General features: G+C 45.4%; 2 protein-coding genes across 4 annotated transcripts in view; one reads left to right on the forward strand and one right to left on the reverse strand.

Moving 5' to 3' along the window:
- TP53BP2 (tumor protein p53 binding protein 2) overlaps positions 1 to 1,616 on the forward strand; it is a 58,637-nt gene extending 57,021 nt beyond the window's left edge. For all 3 annotated transcript variants that reach the window (XM_058802567.1, XM_058802565.1, XM_058802566.1), the window contains exon 18: positions 810 to 1,616. In XM_058802567.1, coding sequence (XP_058658550.1) covers positions 810 to 851 — 42 coding nt within the window. In that variant the 3' untranslated portion in view covers positions 852 to 1,616. The remainder of the gene's footprint in view (positions 1 to 809) is intronic.
- CAPN2 (calpain 2) lies at positions 660 to 27,408 on the reverse strand. The gene is made up of 21 exons (XM_058802568.1): positions 27,172 to 27,408; positions 26,350 to 26,419; positions 19,494 to 19,612; positions 18,961 to 19,094; positions 17,919 to 18,087; positions 15,977 to 16,060; positions 14,197 to 14,282; positions 13,477 to 13,551; positions 12,704 to 12,864; positions 12,233 to 12,402; positions 11,636 to 11,647; positions 9,970 to 10,181; positions 9,134 to 9,170; positions 8,439 to 8,504; positions 7,070 to 7,127; positions 6,061 to 6,125; positions 4,868 to 4,936; positions 4,460 to 4,538; positions 4,105 to 4,221; positions 3,643 to 3,701; positions 660 to 3,051 (listed from the first exon to the last, which is right to left on the reverse strand). The coding sequence occupies exons 1-21, from the start codon at positions 27,406 to 27,408 to the stop codon at positions 3,028 to 3,030; spliced, it is 2,103 nt and encodes a 700-aa protein (XP_058658551.1). The 3' UTR covers positions 660 to 3,027.
- Positions 27,409 to 27,853: the final 445 nt, after the last annotated feature.

Consider the following 27,853-nt stretch of genomic DNA (forward strand, 5'->3'; position numbering starts at 1 on the left):
TCACACCAGAATGCAATGAAACAATCTCCTGTGGGTAAACAATCTCCAAACACATTCCACATGTGAGCACAACACAGGAGAAGCAAATGAGATAAGAATTGTTTTCCTTTTCTCTGAGGCTTCTCAGCTTCCCAGGAGAAAAATCCTGGGTGAAGGGATTTTTTCAGAGAATGTGAATGCCACACTTGTCCCTGCTGTGTGCTGTCCTAAGCTGTGTCCTGTCAGTTTTCTTCTGCACCCCTGTGTGTGTGACCAGAACATGGCCCAAGGGCCCCAGGCTGGCAGGGACCAGTTTCTGCTGGGCAGGTCATTCATGGAACTGGCCACCCACCCTCCACTCTCTAAAACCCCTCCACTTCCATAATCCTTCTGCAGACAGCTTGCCCAAAGCTGTACTGCCATAAAAGCTGATAGGTGAGAGAAAGCAAACCAGACTTCACCTCTCTGGTCCTATTTAAAAAACGGGGAACAATCCCACAGTTCACTGAACACAGGAATCTCTTGACTTACAAAGCCATGTGTTTTTCCTGGCCCACCCATGTGGGTAGAGCTGAAAGTACTCAATTATGTGCTGTTCAATACCTTCCTTTTGTACTGACACAGTTAGTATTTTTTAAGCTTGTCTAAGACTGCTAAATTCATATTTATCAGTGCCCTGGGTGTTTTTTATAACCATGCTTTTGCTACTATGGGTTACATTAGAATTGTAGCACCAAAGAGAGGGGGCTTTTGTTCCTTTATTTTTCTTTTAAAAAGAGTAACCTTTTAAAGTACTAAAATTTTAAACCTCATTTCTGTTTTACCCTCAGCTGTATCCAAGGATTAAACCTAGACAAAGAAGCTTGGCATGAAATAGTACAGAAGCCAGATTCTTGAAGTACTAATCATGGATAACTTACAGAAAAAAAGGTCCAGTTTGTGTTGGTTCCAATATCATGAGACTTATTTCAATGACAATGTAATTTGAAAGCTATGAAAAATGTGCTCTGAAAACAAATGAAGGATTGATGCATTAGCAAATGGATGAGGGCATTGTACAAGATGAAATAATGCTTACAAGCAAATGAAATTCTGCTGCCTTTGGTCAAATCAAGCCATTATGTTCAAGTACCCACCCAGCTGTCTTCAAACATGGCAGAAGAGAATTTCACTTCTTTTCTGCATTAAATACCAGGACCTTTTGAAATTGCCATTGAAGGAATCATCATGAAACAGACAACTTGGCTTTGTCCAAATTTATCCCGAGGCTTTTTCCAGATGGGAGAAATTGAAGTATGTGCATAGCACCCAACTGCTTATTGCTGGAAGCAGAATGTTTGTTAAAAGAAGCTAAAAAAACTGAAGTGCATCTGAAGAGTGACAACCACATGACCAATCCATTAAGCAATAACTTTTAAAAAAGCTGTAGCATCTTAGAAATTTTATGTATTCAAAATATCATGTGCTGTAACAGAAATGTAGTTTTAGATTCCTCTTTTTACGAAGAGCCTCATGTATTTATTGTATTTTGTACTTGAAGACTAAGTGTAGAAACTTTCTGTAGTCCTTGACAATGTACTTGTTTTTACTCTACTTGTTTACTTCACCATTAAACTTTGTCTCCTCTTAAGCTTTAACTCTGGGTATTTTAATAGCGATTTTTATTAGAAATGTTACTAGCAAGACACTGTTGTTGAACATTGCGCTAACTTTGAGCTGCTTTCTGTAGTGAACTGAACCTTTCCTCCCCCAGCCATTCAAGGTAGGTTTTCTGCATTTAATATTGAGCTGAATCTGTTAGCGACACATTGTTAAACTTCAAAGCTAAGGGACATACTTAAGGAAAAAATCCAATTTGGCACAAGTATTTTTCAAGTAAAGCCTTTCCTATAGAGGTATCCTTTCTCTTTGGCAATAACTTGATACTGAACATTATTTAACAGAGGAGCAAATAATTCCATAAGGGTATTTAGAAAGTGCCTTACCCTACTAGGTAAGTCCTACTGCTTTCTGAGAAGGTGCCCATAAGGAAGAAACAGTTTCTAAGGAAAAAATTTCCCCACAGCTCCTCAGGTGGGGAAGCTAAAGGCAGCAACATTGAGTGTGGGGTATGTGCTATCAGTTATCTATCTTAGAAACCTTTGGCTGTTCAAGCATTAATCTTTAAAAGTATCAGCTTATCTAACATTTCAGTAACTGCCAGGCATCCACAATCAGCTCCAGCATGCTGGTTTTCCCTTTTAAAGGGCAGCAGCTTCTGTTCCTCAAAGCAAAAGGCTCTGCATGGGCACTGTGATGATCTATCTCTAAGAAAAAAAAACCAAACAAAAAGTGCTTCTTTTCAGCAGAAATAACAATCTGGCAAATTTTATTTCTACTTTTTTTTTTTTTTTTAGTATTTAAATACTTCATTGTATTGCAAAGGGAGATAAATAAGATACAGGAACTCAAGATTCCACCTGAAAGCATGGGCTTTCTCTTGGAAAAATCTTGTTGCCAACAGCCTCCTGCTCCAGGCACATCAATGCTCACTTTGGTCAAAGATCTACTTGCTACTCAAATTCTTTAAAGAATATTTAACTAGGATAGTGCTGGAGCTTGGAAGCCCTATCTCTGAGTACAGGTGTTTAGATATGCATTACTATCTCTTTACTAATTTCAGATATGCAGGATGTTGTTCAAAAGGCACTTTTTAAAACCAGATTGTTGAGCTATAATGAGCTTTTCTTCCTGAAGCAGCCCTGTAAAATGCCTTAAATACAAAGATATTAGCAAAGCAGTGTTTTCAAAACTCGCACTGAGGATTGATACTAAATAAAAGCCTTTGTCCAGAGGCTCTATGGTAGTAGGCACAGACTGTCAGACCCATAAAAATGAGGTTGCAGGTTCTTCTGTGGAAGTAGAATGCTTTTCTTCTTGCAATTGCAGGCAGAATCTGCTTGCTTTGTGTAAGTTAAGGCACATTCATGTTTGCATATTACTTGTATGTAGCTTGATTATCTTCACCTGACCATGCTCTTGTCGAGGTCTCAGGCTGCTGCCTGTGGCTCAAATGACAGTGAAGCACAGCCACTGTAACAAGAGAGAGAGGAAAACAAGGTTAAATTTAGTAAAAAGACCTGTAGCAAGCATGTATAGTTGCATTTCTAGCATACAGTCAGCCTGTTGTTACAGAAGTAATTTTAGAATCTTTCCTGAGTGATTTAAATTTATATTTCACTTAAATCAGAGTTTTGGGATTCTCAGGTTCAGAAATAAGTTATGTTCAGGTAATAAGCAAGTCAGACACACGTAGGAGGGTACTTTTCTCCAAATTTAGTCCTTTCTACAGGGCACACATGAAAGGTGAAGCAGATGTGAGCAAGACTGTCAGTCTTGCCTACACAAGTGCACCTATATTTTGGTTTGTGGACAGAAAAAACAGGGAAGAAGCCAAAATTACTGCCAGCAAAGGGATAAAGGGCTTCTGGTGCAAGTAACTGTGTCTGTTAGAGTATATGTTGTGATGTAGGAACATCTTTAAAAGGTAACCTCTCTGGCTGCTTATGTAGATAAATCCAGCACAAATATGAGTACTTATAACCAGCCATCCTCAGTCAGAATGGAGCAGGACAGACTCAAAAAAAAAATGAAAACAAATGTTTTAAAGCTAAATGAACTTACATTAACAAGGTTCAATTCTATTGTCCCACTTTTCTCAGTATCCAGTTTTCTAAACATTTCTGTGGTTGGAGAGAGATGACAGACAACAGTAAATACAGGAATTTGAAAGTCTTCCCTTTCCTTGCACTTCAGGATCAATAAGGAATTTAGTCTCAGAATCTAAAACTTGACAATGGCCTACACCCCAAATCAGACAAAGTCATTGTGCAGGAGCAAGACTGAACATTTTAAAGTGCTGTCTAGTATTTTTTAATTTTTTAATCAACATCAGAGTTGTTTGCAGGGAAGACCATCTGTGGTTCAGCAGCCTGGCCTAAATGACTGATTCCTGGATCTAAGAGAAGCCAGATTAACACCTCAGGTTTGAATTTGTCCGAGCACCGTATCCTGGGCTTCATGGACAGTTTTCCTGCTGGAACCCCAAGGCAGCAGAGCCTGCCTGGTTACTGAGGGTGCACTCACTGAACAAGGTTTCGAGCCGAATCAAACAGCGCACGAAGTTGTCAAAGTCAATGACGAGATCCTCATCAGCAAAACGAGCCACGATGACCTGATGTAACTGGCAGTTCAGTTTGAACCCTGGAAATATAATGCCAAGGATTTCAAAGACTCTTAAAGACTATTAAAGACTATTTCCAAAGAGTAAACATAGGTACAAAATGAAATGCCTGATCCTGCGTGGTGGCAGGAGGGGAAGGTCCCAGAGTGCCCAAAATTCAGTAATTTAAGGTGGGACTATATGGCTCTGAGCATCTCTCAACCCTGCTTGAAACTGATGGAATCTATAAGAGAAGAGGAGACAGATCAATATAAATACCTGCTGTTTCCAGTGCCCTCCTCATCTCATACGAGTTCATGGTACCCGATCGATCCACATCAATTTCTCTGTAAATTTTCTGCAAAACACAAAACCCAAAGGGAAACCTTGACAATAATGCAGAGTGTGGTTTGGCCTCTGGCAGAAGCGAAACATCTTGAAATGCAGCCTTAAAGCCCTTTGCAACATTGATCTGAAGGACTTGGTACTTACTTTTTAAAGCCACTTTTAAAAGAAATGGATGTAAGTTTTTTTAATGCAGTAGCCAGAGCAGATAAAGACTAAACCTGGGGGACTACAGACACACAGTCCCTGCTCTGGGAAAGGTGACTGTGCACATTGTATGGCACAAATCAGTCTACAGCCACTTCTAGGTGTGATTGTTCTCCTAAAGGGGTTGTGCTTTACCTGGTATTTCTGAATCTTTGTCCAGAGGGTGTGAAACTCCTTCAGTCCCAGTTTGCCACTCCCATCATTCTTCTCTGAGTTAAGGAAGTTTGTTCAGAGGGAACAAAAAGGGGTTTCCTCTCTCTCTGCTGGGTTTACCTGCATGGGCAGTTATGGCTTTAAAAAAATTGCAAACAGAAGAGGGATTCAAGTCCTCTCTGAAGGACTCATCCTCTATCCAGGACACAACCTGAAGAATACACAATTGTTGTGCAAGCTATCTTTCTAAATCATTAAGATCATTAATTTAAATCATGATCAGCTCACAAGCTCTTTCTGCACCCCTGCTGCAGGTCTCTGTCTTTCCACTACAGGTATGAACGAGGCAGGATGATTCCATTTTGTTCTGCACCGTGGGTTCAACACCTGCAGTTACTGGAGCACAAGTCCTGGGTCTGGGTTATAAACAGGAAAAGCCACAGCCAAGCCTGCTATTTGGAGACCTTCAGCTCCTGAGCAAACAGCTAACAAAAGAACCTGGGCATGGCATTGCTCCCAACACCTGCCATGGAGTGCCTATGGACTGCTGTATTTTACACCAAATTATAGAAAAGTATCACCTTGTGCGGGTAATTTTCCCTTTTTCCAACTCTGCAATTCAGCTCCTACTGCACAGAGAAGCTGAACACAGCTATTGTTAGACTTGATCCTTCATCCTACACTTCTGCCTGGATCTTTGGAGTAAAAGCTCCCAAAATCCTGCATACTCTCTGCTTCCTGTGTGGCATGTCAAAACAAAACACTGTTATTTGTGTCCCTAATTTTCCATTTGCTAAGTCCCTGTGGCTTTGTGATGCTCTTACCAACTCCAGCCAGATAACAGAGAGGTGAAACAACCCAGGCCATCCTCACCATGCTGAGAGCCTCTTCCCAGCACAGACATCACCTTGTCCCCAGCTAAACCAGAACACCCAACAACTGGGAAGGCTTCCAAGCAGACTTTGTTTGATAATGGATTTTCCCACTGCCTGGGATAACACACCTCTGAACAACAGTGACAAGGGAGTGGCTTTCCCAGGGGAATGAGGGTAAAGCCAGCTTCTCCACCTCAGGAGCCATTAGTACACCAGGATGGACCCACCAGGGAGCAGGGGCAGCTGGCCTGCTTCAGCACAGTCAGGGGAATGTCATCTAGGAAGAGCTTTAAAGGATACATCTAACAGGTCAACCATTATTTTGCATGTCTCAATACTAAAGCCATCAGATTTAATATCTTGGCCTGTAAAGAAAGAGCAAAAGACAGGATTACCACTGCATGCTGTACCACAGCACCTTCCTAAATAGCTCATGAAAAAAACCAGCTTTTATTTGCTTCCAGTGGTGCCATCCCTTGAGCTGGGATGTGTCCCCAGGCAAAGAGCCTGAGTAGTCTGGTCTGTAGGCGTGCTGCAGGAGCAAGAGACAGACACAAAAGCTTTCCTGCTCCTCCTGTCTGCCTGCAAAGTGGACTTCTGTGGGCAACGTGGACCTGCAGCTTAGGAAGGTCAGCAGGAGGTGGCTTCATGAAAGGCTGAAGATGAAGCCAAGCTTGGTAGCCAGCAACAGCCCATTGCTGGTTACTGGCTGCTGCACACAGACATACAGCACAGCCCTGACCACCTGATAAGATTTCACTCTGGACACTAAAGAGACACTTATTTATCCAAGCACTTGTTCCTCGAGCAGTGTTTAGTAGGAAGGAAGATAATGCAGTGCCAAGCTAGGAATCTCTTCACAGAAACAGAAGCCCAGAGTTTCAAAGTTTCTCCTCCTCCTTAGGGACACCCCAGACCATTGGCTGAGCTACTGCTACTCCTGGGTGGTTCAGTATTAAAACAGCAGCAATAGCTCTCTTGATTATTATCATGGATTATTCAAATCCATCCCTCTTCCTGGCAGCCAATTCCCAGTGGCAGATGCTGGGATAAAAGACACCCATCTGTACCCTGCCAAAGCACACAGCTTGTGAGACACCTCCTGGGCTGGCACAGCCCCAGTGTTTCTGCAGCCCCCTGAAGCAGCAGAGAGAGCACATGGCCGTGGCCATATGGAGAACCAAGCAGCAGCGTCTGGGGCAGAGCCCAGCTCTGACCCTGCCCAGGTCAGCAGTGCCCTCTGTGCCCCCATGGCCACTGTGGAAACCTGCTGGTGGCATCTGAAACTGCTGGTGGAGGAAGCACTCACGTTTAGCCAGGATTTTATTCAAGATGCTGCGCAGTTCAAAGGCAGAGATCTCTGCATCCTGTGGAAAAGAGGAAAACAAATTTCTCACCCTGAGCTCCTTTAGGTAAGCTGGGCAATTTCTAACACTCCTTTGAGTTCAGCTTCCTTGAATGGAAGCAAGTGGGAAGCTCTCCCCACCTCCCATTCCCAGGAGCACTACCAGTTCCCAGAGACTTGTGGCATTCACATTCTCTGAAGAATTCCTTTGCCCAGGATTTTTCTCCTGGGAAGCTGAGAAGCCTCAGAGAAAAAGGAAAACAATTCTTACTTCATTTGCTTCTCCTGTGTTATGCTCATGTGGAATGTGTTTGGAGATTGTTTAATTGGATTCTGGTGTGAGTTGTTTTGACTCTTTGGCCAATCAGGGCCATCTGTGTTGGGACTCTGGAGAGAGTAACGAGTTTTCATTATCATCTTTTTAGCGTTTAGTAAGTATCCTTTCTGTATTCTTTAATATAGTTTAGTTTAGTTTATATTCTTTAATATAATATAGTATCATAAAACAATAAATTAATCTTCTGAGAACATAGAGTCAGATTCATCATTCCTCCCTGCCACGGGGATCCCTGCAAATCCAATAGAGATTAGCACACCCAGCAGCAAGGTGTGCCCTAGGCAAGAGCAGCCTGGGGAGAAGCCCAGCCCAGCTATATGCTCTGCCCAAGGACAGAATTTGGGCCCTGCAGATAAAAGCTAAGCCCACAGTTCAAAAGGAGGAGAGATTGTTCACCAGGAGCGCTCAGAAATCCTCTGTGGGAGAAGGTGGGTGACTGCACAGGTTCTGGGATGCGCAATTGCGCTCACACTTGAGAGCTGACTCTGCACAAGAACTAAACTCTGTCCTGGGGAAGGCATCTCTCTTACCCACTTACTGTATTTGCAGGGTCCCCCATGGCAGGAAGGAACAATGAGTCTGACTCCATGTTCTCAGAAGGCTAATTTATTATTTTATGATACTATATTATATTGAAGAATACTATGCTATATTATACTAAAGGATACAGAAAGAATACTTACAGAATGCTAAAAAGATAATAATGAAAACTCGTGACTCTCTCCAGAGCCCTGACACAGTTTGGCCCCAATCTGCCTAAGAGTCAAAACAACTCACAGCAGAAATCCAGTGAAACAATCACCTGTGGGGAAACCATCTCCAAACTCATTCCAAAGGAGCAAAACACAGGAGAAACAAATGCGATAATAATTATTTTCCTTTTCTCTGAGGCTTCTCAGCTTCCCAGGAGAAAAATCCTGGGTGAAGGAATTCTTCATAAAATGTGACACCCACTCACCAGGATGCCAGTAAGATATTACCAGAAAAAACACTCACATTTCCTGCTAGCTGCCCAAAAAGCTTTTTAAAGCTGGGTTCGATGTCATCTTCACTGATCTCAGTCTAAAAGACAGAAACAGAGAATGTCAAAAGGGGGAAACTGTCTGCCTGAGAAACACTTAATGCATTTCCTTGCCCTTAGTGAAAAATTCAACTGGCAAGATTGAAGGTACAAAGTAGTTTTTACTATGATTTTATTCAGTTTTATTTTCAGGGACACCTCAAAATACTGGTAATTGTAAATGCTGGGAAAAACACCCACTACACATGGGGTAGCTGCATTAGTAGGCAAAGCATCCCCAGCTCCAGCAAGACTAAAAATATGGTGAGCCACCAGTTACTGCTGGAAACAGCATTACATGCAGAAAGGGCCCTGCTGCTGAAAGCTGCACTCCTGGAGTCCTGGAGAACAAACAGAATTTCCTGTGCCTCCAGTTAACTCTTGAGATGCACCTCTGCCTGGGAAGTCCAAGTTCTAGATAAAGGACAACCCTTGTTTCCATTACATTCCTGAGGATATTTCCATTTGCTTGACATCCAGATATGGATATTGAAAGATATTTTCCCATTCTCCCATAGTGGGACAACATTTCTTGATAATGCCTATAGAAAACATCACCCTGCACAGGGAACAGGCACTCCAACCCCTTACAACAAAATTATCTCAATTGAAAACATTTCATTTGATGTACCTCATCAAAATTGCCCTCAATTTCATCATCTATCACCCTAGAAAGAGAAAGAAATCAATATTCAAATCAAAACAAGTCATGTTCATGACACTTTTCCTTCAAGCTTCAGTTAAAGAGAGGTTTTTTAAAATATGGAAATAATAATGAGCATTCAAAAAAATTACTGGATTAATTAGCTATGGACACAGCATAGCACAGAGAAAGTTGTATTTTGCCAGCTGTGGCAACAAGAGTTTGGAAAGACACTACAAATTGTAGTGCCACAGACAGGATTTTGGGGCTCACACAGCTCTTTGGGTCTTCTTTTGCCTACTTAGCACAGGACCAGGTTCTTGGGAACAAATCAAACTTTAGTCTAGTAATTTCTTCTTTAAAACAGCAAAAAAGTGACAGCCCTAAAGCAATTCTGATGTGTCTCATGCTGAGGGAGCAGCAGACCTACAGATGGTACCCAAGAACTCCTAAGGGCCCATCAAAAGCTGAATAATGAATTATTCAATCCAACAAACACCCTGGGTTTCCCACTGCTGCAGGAATATGCAGCAAAATATTACAGGACAGAGGAAGGTTTCTGCTTGGTTAGAATCAGGGTAACTCAATCCAAAAGAGCCCACAGCCCTTCCTCAGGCTTTAGCCCAGCTGCTCTTTAAGATGTGACATGCCTAAGCCTTTTCATTTTAATTAAATAGGAATTGGGATAACAAAAGCAATAAAATTTAAATAATAATAACAATAATAACAATAACAACAATAATAACAATAATAATAACAATAATAATAACAATACTCTCCCCCACGTCCCCACTGCTGTAATATGGTCACCACAAGCTACCCACGTGGAGTTTGCATTTTTTTCAGAGAAGACCCTGAGGCAGAAGTCTCCGTTCTTGTCGGGCTCAAAGGTGGAGGGCACGATGATGTATTCCCCTGCAGGCAGCTTGAAGCGGTTCAGCACCTCCCGCAGGTTGATGAAGGTATTGGATTTTTCCCGGGCTTTGTTGGTCAGGAAGAAGTTTTTGCTCAGATGAATATTTGTCTGGCCAGAAAACTTAGGAAAAGCAAAGAAAGGGTGAAAAAAACCAAACCCCACTGCAGTCTGCATGTGTTCACTTTTACAAATTTAAAATAGCTTAGACATGTCTGGGGAAAAGGAAATATAAAAGATGTCAGCTTGACAGAACTGAAAAATAAGAGAAAGTGAGTGGGACTCCTGAGATGTGGCTGCAAATGTATTTTGCAGATCATTGCAGTAAATCATTCAGGTCATGCTTTTGTTTTGCAGATGATGATGGGTGGCTGAAGACATTGGGCACATTCTTCCACCAATCATTTTTCTTCAAATTGAGATGGCACATGAGCCATGTCCCTCTGGTCCCCAGAGCTGCTGCCACCTGCAGCTCAGCTCTGCCTCCCAGGTCTGAGAATAAAAAAAAAAAACCCAAAATAATGATATAAAATTATATTTGGAGTGAAACATCTAGTGAAAGGTGTCCCTGCTCATTACAGGGGGTTGGAACTGGGTGATCTTTAAGGTCCCTTCCAACCCAAACCATTCTGTGATCTTCCAGAACGAACTATTTTTGCAGAGTCTTACAGGTGAGCTTCTTCAGCTCTAGAAACCAGCTTCAGGAATGTGCATCTTTCAGAAACCTCCTCCTTCCTGTCCTCCCAGATTTTTAAGAATGAAGAAAAAATTTGAAAAACCTGTTAGACCTGCTGCACAGTGGGAGATAAAACTCCACCTTCTGGGGGCAAGAAGAGTGAGAATCAGTTTTCTTATGGAAATGAAATATTTGGACAACTAGGGTGAGTGACAGAGTACCGCTAAGGCATTAAAAAGTACATAAAAAAATTTAATTAACCAGCAGCACCATTTCTTTTCCCGATGAAACCATACTTTACATAAAAGCCACTGGTTTGGGCACAGCCTCAGGAGGCACAGGATGCCCCAGCTGCTTCACACAGACCCTCACAGGGACAGCAAAACCCACCATGGGGTTACCCAGGGGTTCTGCTGAGCTTCAGTCCTTCCTCTGAGGAGCAACAGCTCAGAGGTATTGCTGCATTGCCACCCTCTGTGACCCCCAGGGTGCACTATTAGCTGCCTGCAGGTAGAAATGGAGAGAAACCAAAAGAGGTGGTGCTTAGGGAAACAAATATCAACACCTCCTTGGAATATTATTCACGACTCAAACATGAACTCTGTGCAAACCTGGAAAAAGCAGCTGTGCTCTGGGGGAGCCAGTGTGGGGCTGGGCTGAGAGGAGAGCCACAGAAGAGTTGCTCTGGGGAGTTTTTGCAGCACTGAACACTCTTATCCCAATAGAGGACACTCTAAAAATGCAATGTGGGCTCAAGGCCCCTTCCAGAATCAATGGCCTCCAACTGTAGACTCTGTGCAGTCATGTTGTCCTGCAGGGAAGTGGGGTCCTCTGAACCTCTTTTTCCCACCAGTCACTGAGCCCCAGCTCTGCACCTCGACCACCAACCCATGGCACATACCTCTGGGGGCACCTGCAGGGAGAAAAGGACAGAGTTATTTGCTGCTTGAATGGTGAATGGCATCTCCATCTGCTTATCACCATTACTTAGCAAGGACACCCACATTCTTGGGGGAAAAAAAAAGGCAAAACAAAACAAAAGAAAAAAAGACTTGGCTTGAGAAGAAAGTAGGTGTTGAGCCCACACCACCCAAGGCCAAGTGCTGGCTCAGCTCCCAGCTCCATCCCTGAGGCAGGTGAGGCTCACCTGGGGCAGTGTGGGCACAGCCACAGCCAGGCTGGTTGTGGCTTCCTGATGAATCTCCTCCCTGCAGCCCACCAGGATTGTTATAGGAGGTTCAATTTCTCTACTATTCCTCCCCACTCTACTATTCACTCCTGGCCCTCTGACCTTTCCATCAGCAGGAAAGGAGGCAGGGGCTAAGCAAGCACGACACAGCTCTTTGTTTCTTTACAGCCTCCTTGCTGCAGCTGCTGTCCAACTCAGCCCATCTGAGTTCTGATGGAAAGCTCAGCCCAGGAACTGCATTATCCCATTTATGGGATAGATTAAATTAGGTTTTCCCTTTTCCTCCCCAGTCCTGTCAGCCTTCCTTGCCTCATAAATGGCAAAGCCAATGGTGTGCATGTCCTCGCCCATCTTCCTCTGCTTGCGACGGTGCTTCTGGATCAGCCCAATGAGGAAAGTGCAGCCCCCCTCAGGATCATCAGGGTCCTCATCTTCTTCTTCCAGCTTGATCAAATACTGAGGATTTGTCCAGAATGTGTCTGGGAAGTGGATTTAAGCAAACTACTCAGAGGCTTCTTTGATAGCAACAGTGATGATATCTAAACATGTCAGGTGTGACAGATGTGGCTTTGACTGCCAAAATTAGCTGTGAGGAGAGGAAACCAATGTACTGCCCTGCCCACCCCTACCCCAGCCTTTACCACCACAACAGACCCTCTTGAGGGAGCCAAATTTCCCAGACTTTTTGGAGGTTAGTCCTAGATATCCCACAAGCCATCCCAAACCATCTCCTGGAAGAAAGTACAAGCAGGCAACTAAAAGGTTTCCAGATTTTCTTACTTGGGTAGTTCCTGCAGCCCCCTGCAGTGGCTCCTCTCCTCCAGTTGCCATCCAGCTTCTGCAGGCTCCACTTTTTGTACCTGTCACTTGCCAGGGTGTCTGGGGTCAGGTTGCAGATCTCCAGGCGGGAGTAATGCCTCAGGAAGTCATTGAATGCCATCCTGTGGGAGAAACGCCACTGGCAACCTCTCCTCAGCAGGGTTTTCCATCCCACCCCCTTGTCCATCCTCCCTCCCTGCCACTGGGATTCACCACCAGGGCTTGGGGTGAATTTGCACACTCATCTTGGAGAGCAAACTGGGAGAGGTTGTTTTGCATGAATAAAAACAGAGCAGCTGACATTCCCTGTCACCATCATATTTTCTGGAAAATCTCTTTACCCAGGATTTTTCTCCTGGGAAGCTTAGAAACCTCAGAGAAAAAAATGAAAGCAATAATTATCTCATTTGCTTCTCCTGTGTTTTGCTGCTTTGGAATGTGGTTGGAGATTGTTTACTCACAGGTGATTGTTTCATTGGTTTCTGCTGTGAATTGTTTTGACTCTTTGGCCAATCGGTGCTAGGCTGCGTCAAGACTCTGGAAAGAGTCACGAGTTTTCATTATTATCTTTTTTATCCTTCTGTAAGTGTCCTTTCTGTATTCTTTAGTATAGTATTCTTTAATATATTCTAGTATCATAAAATAATAAATTAGCCTTCTAAGAACATGGAGTCAGATGCCACAGGGCACCCCAAAAATACAACAATTCCCTTCTGCTGGAATGTGACACTCACCAGAATTCCCCATCCTCGTGTCTCCTGGTCAGTCGCTCCCGCACCTCAGGGTCAACACCACTCCAGTTTGGGCAGCTGGAAGAGAACCCCACATCAACCACAGCCCATGGGAAAGGTGAAACTCTCATGTGGCTGTTCTGGCACAAGATCTAACTTTTAGCAGTTCCAGAATTCTCACATCACTGCAGAATTAAAAATAGATGCACCTGGCACATAAAATACCTCAATTCTCAAATATCCAAGGTAAAGGATGAGAAACAGAGTATTATTTTTAGAAAGTGCAATGTCTAGACTGAGACAGAAAAAGAAAGAGTCAGAATAAAAACTGCCCAGCCACAGAAGTGAGTAAACTCCAGCTTTCATGGCTAACAGCAGAAATGGACTTTTAAAGCCCTTTTACAAAGTGAATTTTCAGAAGTTCACCACTGAATCCAGGCTGTTAATTAAGCAGAAACTACAGGGAGTTTTCTAGGATGCACCAACCAAATCTCTGCATCTTACACAAAGGCTGGAATTTGCATGAAAGGCACCACACACTGTGATGGCTGCCAGGGAGATGACAGCAAGGGGATGCTTCTCTCTGAAACAGTTCCACGTGAACACCACATCCAGAGAGGACTTACAGAGGAATTTCAGGCAGGGAACAGACAGAAAAGCACAAAACCACAACTGCAGCCCTGCAGTAAAGGGCTACTGGCAACAAGGAAGCCATTGACTCACTTGTCATTCCACTTCCCAGTCCACTCCACTTCTCCCCAGGGATTTCGGATTCTGATCAGCTTCTGCACGGTTCCTCGGAAGTTCACCTGATGGGATCAGAAGTGGATGAAGAATCACCAGGGACTCAGCACCATGCTCCCTCCCTCATCCTCTCCAGTAATTAAAAACATGACAGAGCAAGTATGTCAGTGCTGGGCATGACAACGTGCACACATTTGGGCCAAAAGACAAAAGTCCAACCGGTTCTGAGTGAGCTTCACACAGCCAGCCAGGCTTGTCCAGAGAAGTTTTACAGCATGCACAAACCAAAGCCCATGAAAACCAAAATGTCTGATTTGCGCTGCTTAAAAAAATCACCTTTGATAGGCTTACAAGCAAAGGGAATGTAAAACTGTTACACAAAAGCCAAAACCAGGTACTGAGATATTTCTCAAAGTCATCACTAAGGTATAAATTGTCTGTCGCAGACATTTTTTCATAGAAATCCTTTATTTGGGATTTGGGCATCTTCTGGGAAGCAGAGGCCCCAGAAAGAGAATGTAAACAATGATTATCAGCTGCTGTGAAATGCAATAGGATGCACCTGTGATTGGTTCATGTTCCGTGTGTACAATTAAGGGCCAATCACAGGGCAAGCTCTCTGGAACACAGGGACAGAGAATTCTCTTGTTTTTAGATTCTTTTCTATTCTATTCTTAGCTTAGCCACCTTTGCAACTTCTCTCCTTATTCTTTTGAGTATAGTTATAATGTATTATATATCTTATATCAACAAAACCAGCCTTCTGATCAAGAAACAAGATTCTCATCCTTCTCTCACCATGGAGACCATTTCAGGTCACTCTAATATTTGTCTCTTCACATTCAAATGCCTTTTTACCCCTGTGTTTATATGTTAGAGAAGCCAGGACACTGAGACTGCCACAACCCCTCTGACCATAGCAATGCCCCACAGAGCAGCAGCCTCAGCCCCCTCCTCTTGTCATCTGCAGGTCTCTGCAGTCCAGGGATGACACCCCAGTTGAAATATCCTTACAGAGTGTGCACATATCTCCAAAGGAGCAGCCTGGATAAACCATGCCCACTTGTGAATTAAGGTGAACAAACTCCCTCTTTCCTGCTTTTGCTGTGAGAAGAAGACCAAATGCACACCCACAAACCAGCACAGCATGTCATCAGCTCTTTACACCTCACCCTGAACTTTCAAAAAGTATTTCAGAAACAATTACCAGTGAACTAAGCAAAAACCCACTGCACACATGGAAGGATGCCATGATCTGCTTCGTTTTGTCTTGCCTTCACCAGTCACCCACTCTTGGGCAGGCCTCTTGTGCTTGGACATCAAGCCCAGCTGAAATGTGCTGCTCAGCAGGCACTTTGGGGACAATAATACATGGGGTTTTTGGGGTTTTTTGTGGTCAGGACACTTCTTGCTGTGCTTCTAAGGTAAAAAGAGTATGGCCTGCTGTACAGAAGTGCACTGAAGGGCCTGGTCACCATCAGAGGACAGCATGCCTTCTGCACAGAGCTGCTCACCACCCTGCTCAGTGGGAATTAGCCATGCTCATGGAATAAGAGGGTTTTGTTTTGGTCAAACACCCAAGAAGGCAAATCTGTGTTTATCCAAAACATGCCAACTAATCAAGCATTTCTTCAGAAAGAAGACACTCAAAACCCAATCCAGCAAAATGGCTGACACTTAGGAATTTGCAGTGTTTGAAGAAGATGGGTTTGTGGCTGCCCCACACAGCCCCTGCTGCACCTTGGGGTGGCACACCTACCTGCTCTGCCCCGGTGACCGAGTACGCGTGTCCCTTCACCAGCTTCTGGGAGGTGACTGCTTCTGTTTCTGCAGCACTGGTGATCTGCAGGGCAAAGCACATCAGTGACTGCAGCTTCCCATGGGCAGGGGATCCAGCAGAACCGAGCTTCTCCTCCCAACAGAGCTGTCAGCTCGCTGGGAGGCTGCAGGAGTGGTTTGGCTGCTGCACAAAAGCCACAAGTGTGACAGAGCAGGGAGAGGGGACAGCAGCACATGGGGTGGTGCTGGGACCCCAGGGACTTTGCCATGTTTGTGGCATGGGGTGCACACCAGAAGCCTGGCACTGCAGCAAAGTTCCCTCCTGGCTCCAGAACACTCAGTGTGGTGCAGCCACTCTTGTGCACCTCCAAAGGGGATGCACACCATAAACTCCAAGTTCTCAAGGGACCAGCAGAATAACAGGGAGTGACTGGCCTGAGGCTCCACTGGGATCACACCAGCTCCAGCAAATTTCAGGGTCAAGACACCCCCTGCAGTTCCAAAGCAGGATGGGAGGCTCCTCTCCCTTTCCCCAGCCCTGGGATCTGCCCTGCAGGGCAGCAAGGGAAGAGGCTGACCTTTGGATGCCATTCCTACCTGAGGGCACATCCCTCTCAATTTTTCAGAGCCACTTCTTGGGCAGTCTGGCCTTTAAACACTTCAGAGAAAAGACACTTCTTGCCAGACAGCGAAATGTGTGGCTGTCATTGTCTTTCCACCATTTCAGAAGTGTGGGACCTCTAAACAAGCATATTTGAAGCTTAAACAAACAGAGAGGATTGGATGGAGCAGGCAGGATTCCTGCTGTCAATTACTGCCCAACAGCTCACTCTCCATTTAATGCTTAATCTCTGTGTCTCTATTTCTCTTACAGAAGAGAAAGAAAGATTTTATAAGTTTTTTATTTTTTTCAAAGGATAAACTCAGCAACAGCTAATTTACACTACAGAAAGTGGCAGCACTTGTCAACAACATAATATATCTACTCTCCCCCCCACCCACCCAATGGATTTGTAGAAGTCTGGGGCAAAACTCCAGATGTCAGATTCTTATCTAAATGCAAACGAGTAAAACAGGCCTTGAAAATACCATTAAGTCAAACTGACATTAACCAAGCACTTTTCCTGCTGTGAAGCTTCCCTCTCCTGGAACTCTGATTCAACTTGAAAAATGGGAGGAAACATTTACATTTATATTATGAATGGAGTTTTTGTAAACAATTTACCTTCCCTTTAGACATAACTAAGATGCAATCTCATTTGGGAGGAGGGTGATTACCACAGTAACAATACCTAGACTCATTTCAGTAAGGCTAAAAGCAATGCTGAGTCCTTGAAGGCAGGTCCAAAACTCCTCTTTTCTGTCCCATGTGAGTCCAGCTTCTGACAATGTGTCTTCCTATAAAACCTTTCAGAGGTCTGGCAGCAGTCTGATCTTCTCTGCTTCAAGAACAGAGCCCAGATTTTTTGGGAACATTTCAGGTACAACTTGTGCAACAAAAAGGCTGCAGCAAGGATGGACATTGTCGCCTCTGAGCAGGAGTCATTAGCAGCAGCTCTCTCAGCCTGTGCCATCCTGCTGCCAGGTTTTCTTAGGAACACAGATGCCCATCAGCACCCCTGACAAGTTCCCTGTGTGATTCACTACCCTCAACCTACCACACAGCAGAAGGACTCATGGAAGAAGCACAAGAGAGGGAATGATTTTTTTACATGAACTAATGATGTTTAGTTTCAGCCTAGCCCCCATGGAGGGCACATGTCTGAGTCACATCTGTGAGTCAAATTCAGGCACAAGGCAGAGCAAGGAGCCACAGGCAGAGGGGGCTGGAATGATGCTGTGTGCAGCTCCTGCAGGTGCAGCACAGCTCCACCCCAGCCTGTGTGCTCAGCAAGAACCCAGAAATCAGCCTGCAGACTCACATCAATGGAGCAGCCAAGGAGAGAGCCTTTCTGGAGTGCCTTCTGGATGATCTTGAAGAGGTTGGGGGGTGGCTTCTGCAGCTCATACCACTCTGCAATGCCACCAGTGAAGTCCTCAAAGCCTTCGGTGGTGGTGCCACCAGAGAGGGACTCATAGGAGCCATTCAGCCTGCACAAAATGGGGGACAGAACAACCATCAGGCTTCGTGTTCTCTTGTCACTAACACACAACCATCAGGCTCCCTGCTCTCCCCTTTCTTCAGGAGGCACAATGTGTCAGCTGTCACAGCATTGCTGCTTTCAGGAGCATTAGAGCAGCTACAAACGTGCCCCTCCACTCAGCTTTGCTTCTTAGACCTCTGTACTTGGAAAACTCAGCACAAAATATTAAACAATCATGTCTACACCTTGCAGGTTCAGTCATATCAATAACAGGAATCATGAACACTATCTGAAGAAAAAAGAATATATTAAAAAGATATCAAGACCAAACAATTTGTCTCTCTAGTTCCACAGTCTTAAAACCCCTTTAACAGTTATGGGTCTGAACTTCAACAGATCTAAATTTCTTAAATCAATTCAAAATAGTAGAGTTAGAGGATAGAATTCCTCTCTGGCCATCCCAAAAATGGAGATTCAGGTATGAGCACTGAACACAGCCCTGGGCACACAGACTGATGTGCTCTGCACACTGAAGCACTGGCAGCTGCCAAGCCCTTAGAGGTGCATAGAGCACACACACAAAATGGAGCTTCCCAGGCCCTGGTGACAGCAGGCTGCTCCAGAACAGCCTCACCATGAGATGCAAGAGCTGCTTTTCTTGGCTAGCAACAAACCCAATGCTTTTGGCTCCTTGTCTTAGGTATCTGTCAACAGAGCCATACCAAGGAGCCATTGTGGGATATCCCAGCAGAAAGCCATTTTGTGGGACACCCCAGAAGCTGCAAAGGCTGACAAGCAGACTGACACTCTGAATGCACAGTCACCATGCAGCTGGGGGTGCTGTGGGGGATGTGAGGGGGGAAGCCTGGCCCTGACTCACTTGGCATAGGCCTTCTCCAGCAGCGCGCTCCAGAACTCGGCACCCTCGGCCGAGTGCACGAAGAGCAGCTCCCCGTTCTTGGTGGGCAGCCTGTCGTCCACCACCACGTCCACCCACTCCCCATACTGCCAGAACTGAGGGAAGAGAGCACAAGCATCCATCACCACCCCATGCTGGTGCATGATCACCGTCCCATCACCAGAATATTTGTCTTTGAACATCGATTTCCCTGGAGAAAAGCAATCCCTGAAAAAACAATCCCCGTGTCCCAGACAGCTTCACCCACCCTGTTCAGGGATGCACATACTCACATACCCTTCCTCAGGGAGGAAGGACCACAAGGGCAGCCCCTGCTCCCAGATCTTTGATTAATGGCCTTGTTCCTTCCACCACCCTTTTTAGATGTCTCCTTTTTTTCTGTCTGGCTCTTTGACATCCCACAAAGCCATGCCAGGAAACACACATGGATACATAGCCAGCCACATTGGCTCCTGCTCAATAGCACTGAGAGGAAAAGGCTGTTTTCCACAGACCTGGAAGTGGAAAATTCCTGCATATTTATCCTGGAAGCTCTGGTCCTTGGGAACAACACGGGCCAGAATTTCTTCATTCAGGGTGAGAGAAGCAATGGCTGCCAAGAGCCAACAGTCTCCTGTAAAAAGAAGAGGAAAATAAAAAAAACCAGACAGCATTCATTATTCAAACTTTAGTTTCTGCACTGCATCAGGATTGTGCATTATATGTGCATTATATATATAATCAATAATTCCCTCAGCTGGCATAGGATGGTCCCTCCCCTCACAGATCAAATATCCTCCAGATCCAGGCAAGTGTTTCCTCAAGACCAAAGTCATTAAAAGAAAGTCAAAGCAGGCTTTTCTCACCTACCACCACAGTGATCACTCGTTCTGGCACTGTTTGAAAGAAAACTTAATATTCAATGGGGTGCCTGTATGATAGGAAGCAGCACAGAGAAAAGGCAAAGAGCTTGTGGGCACACACTGGTACTTAGGGGTGCAATTTCTCCTCAGAGGTGTTTTCTCAGACACAGGCTGCATTCTTTTTTCTTCTCCAAGGGAAAAGTTTAATAAACAAGTTTTTAAGTAAGTTTAATAAACATATTCCTTGCTCTCCAGAGACCTGTCCTTTGGGCAAGCTCCCTTTGAGGTTTCTTGCCAGCCTCCCTGCAAACAGGAGCTCCTTTCACCTCACACATCTCTGGAGGCTCTTGCTCCAGGCCCCTCTGTTTAGTCCCATGTCTGGTGTCCAGCACAGTCACCAGAGAGCCAGGAAGGGCCTGAAGGCAGGCTCTGTTCCCAGCCCACACACCTCCTCATCCTGCCTGGGATGGAGCCAGCACCCACCAGCCCTGCACACCACAGGCTGCCTGGACAGTGTTTTTCCACACCATGCAGAGGGAGGAAGGGACCTCAGCCCTATAAACATTACATCTCTGCTTTCTGGAATTCTTTTCAGAGCCCAGTTTTACTTTCCCAGACCAGTCACCTCTCTGCTCAGCCATGGGCCTCCTGCAGCCCATTGGTGAGGTGGTCAGAGATTTACAGAGCCAGATGATATCAATGCAGGGCACCCCCAACGTGGTGTACAATGTGCTCTGACTCCATGATTTCAGAAGGCTGAACAATTATATTATATGATATTATATGATATATGATATGATATGATATGATATGATATTATATTATATTATATTACTAAATTAAAGAGAACCCATGGCTGTTTGAAGACAGTCATGACACAACTTTGACCCAATTGGTCAATCAAGCCAAACAACCATCTCCAGAGTCCAATTAATAAATCACTTTGCGTAAACAATCTCCATAACACATTCCACATGTGCCAAACAACAGGAGCAACAAGTAGAGGTAAGAATTGTTTTCTCTTCTCCCTCTTGTGCTGCCTTCTCCAGGAAAATCCCTGGGAGAGAGAATTATGTCTCTCTCTGTTCAGAGAATGTGAATGCCACAAGATGATGCCCTGACTGCCACAGCCCGACACAAAACTCCTTGTTACCATCCCCAGACCTGCTGTTCCCTTGCTTTGTGAACAGAGGGCAGTCAGTATTGCACATGAGATCCCACAGGAGAGTCCTGCAGGGTTGCAGCTTCAATGTGTGAACCTGCCACAGCTGTCAGCAAGCAGCAGTCCCTACACAGCCACCTCTCTGCCATGGGAAAAGGCTCAAAAGCTTATGGGTGAGAAGCTGGGATCCAAATGGGACAAAGTCTCAGGTGAATGAACTCTAAAGCAGCTCTGGAGGTTCAAATCCATCACTCAAGCCCAAATCCATCACTGCTCGGATAACACCAGCAGGAGCATGGACAACCTGCAGCTCCCTCCAGGCTTGGCACAGCTGACCCCCAGAGCAGCTCTGAGAAATACATCTGTCCCACACTTCTTTTCACACCTCAGGAAAGGTGGAAGAGGTGAAATTGCAAAATAATAATAATAATAATAATAACAATGAACAATCTCAAAACCTAAGGTGCTTATACTGCTTCACAACCTGGAGGGGAAGAACTGAACATAAAACTTCCCCTTCAGCCCCACCTCTGGCTGCTTGTACTGGAATTGAAAAATCAGCCTGTCAGAGAAGTTTTCCAACAGGAAAGTCACCTTGCTATTCTCCTGTGACACACCGTGAAGCAGTGATGAAATTCCCCTCCCTGCTCTGTCACAGGACATCCAGCTGGCCCTGCAAAGTGGGGACTCCTCTCACAGCCTCCTTCAAGGAGCTGAGACCTCCCTGGCAGCTGCATCCAGAGGCAGCACTGCCCACTGCAAAGGTGTGTGCTGGGAATGACAGGGCCAGGAGGAAAGAGTCTGGCTCAGAGGGCAGCTGTCACACCATTCTTCCCAATAAATATTAGTATTTCCATTCCACACCCAGGGCAGGCAGGGAGCAGCACAGGGAGAGCAAATGCACAACTCCAATGGCCACAGCAGCTCAGGAGGGCTGGCTCAAGAAGCTGATCAGGCCTCCAGATGGTGAACACACACTCCAGTGCTGTAACACATCCTTGAGTCATGCTTCCCCTGGAGGTAAGGAGCAAGGAAATTCCAGGGGAGACACCCTCCAGAGCACCTCCACGCCCACAAGCAGAATTTATAAAGATCTTCCTTGGCTTTCCAGCTGTCTCATCAAGGCAGACTGAAATTACAGCCTGGTGTAGAAATCTCTGTTGAACTTTATACTGGTTTCTAGCAAGAATTTGGAATCAGACACAAATCTTTACTCTGACAACTCTGGGCAAGGTCCTGAGGTTTAAAGGCAGCTGCAGCATGTGTGGAAGACAACCTTTGGTTTCCACACTTAAAAGTGCCCAACAGCCAGGATTTCATCTCTGCCTTGTGAACAGCCATCACTAAATGCACACCTGATAATTCCAACTCTGGGTGAGAACAGATCTTGTGATTCTACCACCAGGCAAGCTTGAGCAGGGTATTTACCAAATAGCCTGAACTTCCAGAACTGGGGCTTCTGCAAGGTTTTCCTTTGATAGGGAAGGATTTTCCTTTGATAGGGAAGGAAAGTCCAAGGAGAGGCTGACAGAAATCTTGCTCAGAGCCTGAAAGGAGTGTTAGCAAGGCTACATTCATCATAAATAATGTCTGTAAATGAACAGTAGGCAGGACAAAATTATCAGAAAAGGGAATATTCTCAGGCTGTGAGTTTATCTATAACACATCAACAAGAAGTGCTATTTTTTGTCCTGTCATCCTTACTTTTTCCTGCTTTCAGTGTTTTACTTGTAATTTCCATATACCCATCTCTGCATTTACCTAATCTCCAGCTCTAAGAAGAACATTAAGAAGAAAAAAAAAAAAGCAATTGCAAGGCAAGCATAAATATCCCTAAGGGCTTAAAATTAACCATTCTGGGAAAAAAAAAGGCAAACAAAACACACCCATCAAATGCCTGAAGGGCTGTAAGCAAAAGGCAGCTCCTCTGGTCACTGCACAGCTCATGTAAGAGTATGGGGTAAAAGGGAAAATGTTCCTTCTGCCAACCACAGATTCATCTTTATTTTAAAGCAGTCTTAGATTAACAGCTACAGAATGTATTTATATTAATTAATTAATATTAATTGTGGTATTAAATAATTAAAATATTTAATTTTAACTTAATTGTAATAGCTAATAAAATAATTATTAATAATTTAATTATTAATTACATTAATACCACAGCACTACAGAATGTTTTCTGGTTACAAACACGAGGCTGTGGCAACCCACTGGCAGTGGAGTGGCTGTCAGCATGAGAAAACCAAGGGTCTGATTTTGGAAATTCAACCTCTTCAATTTGTTATTTTTTCACACCTTTGTTACGTGAGGAGGAGACACCTGCATGCAAACAGCAGCTGGGAGATCCTGTGCTGTTTACACCCCAGTGTTGTGATACTATGGTGACATTCACTCCAAAAAAAGGTGGCTAGGGGTGAACCAGGCTTCCCTGGCTTTGGAGCCTCCCCTCAGCTGTAATGAGTCACCACATCCCACGTGCTGCCATCTGGAGCCAAACACCATCTCTGACTTTGCAGGTCTGATACTGCAAAACCAATTCCAAATCCTCTCCTTCAAAAGGTTTCCTAAGGAAAAGAACCCCAAAACAGCAACAAAACCCAACAGCAACACACCAAAACAAAATAAAAAACTCACAAGGCCAGAATAAAGGATAATCCAAATCCCAAGGGGCAGCAGAACTTTGGTGTCTGGAGAACCTTTTCTGCACTGATGATCAGCTATGCCTAACACGGATCACAGCTTCTTATAGTCCAGGTCCAAAGCAATTAAACAGATTTATGCACCTGGCCAAAGACTCCTGAGCTGAAAGAAACCCTGCTCATTAGCTGAGCTGTTTGTGACACATTCCCTGCCAAGAAGCTGCCATGCAGATGTGCTCTGGGTGCCCCATCTGTCCCTGCAGCACTCCCAGAAGTTCTGAAGGGCTCAGCAACAGCACTGGAACTCCCCATGGGCACAGGTCTGTTGCTTTTTGATCGAGCTTTTTGGGGGATAAATGAGACTACAAAAGCTTCCCATAGAAAAGAAGCAGGATAATAAAAAGTACAGGTTTCCAAAAGCACCTGGCATCTTCCAGTGCAATCTTCTCTAGAACATCCTGAAATGTGATGGGACAAGAACATTCAAAGTAAATACAAAGCTCAAGTAAATGTAAGCTTAAGCAAATTTCTCAAAACAAATGCTGGTGTCAGATAAGGCAGTGGAAAAAAAGAAAAAAAGAAAAGAAAAAGAAAAAAAGAAAAAGAAAAAAAGAAAAAGAAAAAAAGAAAAAGAAAAAAAGAAAAAGAAAAAAAGAAAAAGAAAAAAAGAAAAAGAAAAAAAGAAAAAGAAAAAAAGAAAAAGAAAAAAAGAAAAAGAAAAAAAGAAAAAGAAAAAAAGAAAAAGAAAAAAAGAAAAAGAAAAAAAGAAAAAGAAAAAAAGAAAAAGAAAAAAAGAAAAAGAAAAAAAGAAAAAGAAAAAAAGAAAAAGAAAAAAAGAAAAAGAAAAAAAGAAAACATTTGTACAGTAGATCTACCAGCCCCATTGTGTGAAAGAGCAGAGATTCTATGCAGACTCTTAGGAACTCAGTGGCTACACAGAGTTAAGATCAAAAGCATCTAACTTTTAATCAGCAATTGTCACACAAGACCAAAATCCTGCCCAGATTCATGAGAAGAAAGGCAGGAGAGTCATTGCAGTACTTAGTGACAATGAAGGAGATACAAACAAGAGCACTGACAAGCTCTGATTCAGATTCAGTCAGGAGAACAAAAATACCAGCTGTGAGTCACTTCATATCCTCTGGTGATACCATAAACCCCATGAGAACATCTGACTGCTCCAAAGAGCACTAGGGCAGCAAATGCTTTCATCAATTTAAAAACAGAGCTTGGTATTAGCAACAGCAGTTTCACAACTTGAAAATGAAGCTTCAGATCTTTCATTCCCATGCCCTTGGTGCCACAGCATCTGCAGAGAAAAGCTGGAAAAGCAGAAGGCAGAAAGCAACTAAGAGACTCCACTAAGATCTCTACAGAAATGCCAGATGTTGAAATGGCATTAAGTAAACTTTAATTTCAATTTGAAGAACTTCTTCCCAGAAAGTTTCATAATAAAAAGAGATAACAGATGTCTGGCACGTGTGTTTAAGCACTGGGACATGCTTCATGCCAAAGCAGTCACAGTGGGAGACATGGTATAAGGTGGAGAGAGCGCAGGAAGGAAGGAAGCTGGTGACATGGCAACACCTCAAGGCACAGCAGAGCCAAACCCACAACTACAATGACATTGGGGCATGAGCAGAACCAAGTTCATATTCTAAATATTTTTACTGTCATGGATTTTTCATACAAATTGCATCTGGTTGCCAAAGCACTAACATAAAAACCATATTTTTCTGAATGAAACTATAAGCACAAAATATAAGCTTCTCTGCCTGTTCCATTTTTGGATATGAACCCACAAATAGCAGCAGTGGGAGCAGAAACTAAGAAGTGGCTGTGTGGTGAATATTTGAAAGCAAACAAAGAGAATGGGGTTCCTTTGCCAAGTGCAGCAGCACAGCACGGCTCATATTAGTCATGTTTCCTACAGGAGAGCTTTCCCTCAACCACATCACTGTCTAACCCAAACTCCTCTCACTAGAGCTATGGAGTAGGAGCCTACTGCTACCTTCACTTCACTTTAATTCTTCTCCTCATACCTCTGCAGACATCCTCCAGCTAAAACCCCTCCTGTCAGGCAAGGCAGGAGAGATGCTTCCACACTGGGACAGCTGTGCCCTCACAGCCAGGCCAAGCCATTTGCTCCCCACTGTCCCTGGGCACTTCCCTGCAGCTCCCAGAGTTTCCCTGGAGAGCCCCACCAAGGGGCTGCCATTGCACAAACTCAGCAGAAGCCTTGGCAAGAGCAGAGGGCTCCCAGGCTGGCCCATCCCTCCTGAAACACCCCCGTTTTGTCTTCCTCAAGAGCTGGGAATCCCCCATACAACTTCTTTTCTCTCTACAGCATCTCCCCAGGTTTCAGGAGATTCCTCCTGCCCAGCAGAGGGAAAGGGAAGTCCTGCTATGCACACAGCTGGCTGTTTAAGGCAGAAATGAGCCAGGCTGCTCTCAGGCACATGGATATGGATGAGAACATGAAAGGAGCTGGCCATGATCAGAAAAGCCATCAGGAAAGCAGCGTGTGCCACCCCTGCTTGGTGCATGCAGAGAGGCTGTGCTCACTAACCACACACAGCAAATGCCAAGGAAAGGTGAGAAAGGTCTGATTTGAAATGAATGGAGGTGGGAGGATGCAAAAGGAGATATCTGGTGCCCTGGGGCAGCACCTGCACAGAAAACTCAGCTCTGTGCCCCAACTTACCTAAGGCCCCTTGGCAGATGTCCGTGCGAGTGGCTCCTCCTGCTATGAACTGGGGGCTGGCACACAGCTCCTGGCAACAAAACAAGCCCGGCATTACACCTGGGCACAGGCATTACACCTGGCTGCAGGTGAGGCAGGGAACGAGACCACACTTGCAGCAGATTAACCAAACCATTGACCACAGCAGTGAGCACCACAGAGATGGAGCAGCGCAGGAATGGGTGCGGGCTCCAGACACAGCAAGCGCAGTGAGAACCACACTGGTGACCAAAGCTCGGGTGCAGCCAGCTCACTTCACAGGACGTGTGTGCTGCATTTTCACATGCACAGTGCAGACACTGATCTGCCATTACCTCCCCACCACTGACCACACTGAGGTCTTTCAGAAATGCCTGGGGACACCCCGGACTCCACCTGACCCCATGGCTCCCATGGCTGGAAGGGAATAAACCGCACGGTGGTCAACTCTGGCTCTGCTGAAGGAAAGAGTTATCGGCAGGAAGAGCCCCAAGCGCTACCCAAAGCCATCTGTCCATCACAGGGAGTTCTGCACGGAGAGCAAAACGATTTTTGTGACTCGTCTGTTTTCCAGGCAGAGCAAGCCACGCTGCCAGCCTGTCCCCGGAGCAAGGGGGACCCTGCGGTGCCCGGAGCATCCGCAGCCGCACGGAGCGAGCGCACCGCGGGGAGAGCTCACACCGCGCCCCGACCGCCGCCCCGCACGGCTCAATCCACCCAAATTTAGGGGTTGGGGGAAGCAGGAAGCCGGGGGATGCTGTGGAACGATGCTACCGAGCATCCCCCCCTTCCCCGCCGCCCTACCGTGGGTCTGCGCCAGACGACGCCCTGTGTCTTGTGCGAGCGGGGCCCCAGCTCCCGGTAGCCGAGAGCGCTGGGGCCGGCGGGGAAGGAGGGGTCCTGGAAGAGCCGCCCCTCCTGCAGGCACTGCTGCCGCAGGGTCCCGAAGCGCTGCCCCAGGTAGGGCACAGCCCGGTCGTGCTGCCCGGCGCCCAGCGCCACCGCCCGCTCCTTGGCCAGCGCCTCCGCCATCCCCGCCATCGCTGCCGCCGCCCCGCCCCGGCACGGCTCAGCCCGGCTCGGCTCGGCCCGGCCCCGCCTGCCAGACCTCCCTCCCCGCCCGTGCCACGCCGCACCCCCGCCGTGCCTCCCGTCGCTCCGCGCCGGCGGAGAAATTTCCCATCTCGGTCTCTGTCCAGCTGCTGCCCCGTGCAGGAGCATCTCTGCCTCACTGAGCGCCTCAGCAGCTTCGCACCTCTGCTGTCCCTGCCTCACCTGGTTCCGCATGTAGGCAGCAATTCGAAAAGGTTGGTATTTTCCATGTGAAAACCAGAGCTATGCATATCAATTCTCTAAGTTTAGGAAAAAAAAGAAAAAAAAACAAAGAAACCAAAAAACAACAAAAATCCCCCCGCAAACCACCACCACGACCAAACAAGCAAAAACCCCAAAAAAACCCAAACCCAAAAAACCAAGACAAACAAAA

Source organism: Ammospiza caudacuta, chromosome 3, assembly GCF_027887145.1.
Source record: "Ammospiza caudacuta isolate bAmmCau1 chromosome 3, bAmmCau1.pri, whole genome shotgun sequence".
Lineage (NCBI taxonomy): Eukaryota > Metazoa > Chordata > Aves > Passeriformes > Passerellidae > Ammospiza > Ammospiza caudacuta.

Coding starts and splice junctions, on each gene's coding strand:
- CAPN2 (XM_058802568.1), bottom strand. CDS start 27,408: ATGGCGGGGATGGCGGAGGCGCTGGCCAAGGAGCGGGCGGTGGCGCTG. Junction 16,061..17,918: donor TCCTTGGCTGCTCCATTGAT/GTGAGTCTGCAG, acceptor TTTGCCCTGCAG/ATCACCAGTGCTGCAGAAAC. Junction 12,865..13,476: donor CACGAGGATGGGGAATTCTG/GTGAGTGTCACA, acceptor TTTCTCCCACAG/GATGGCATTCAATGACTTCC.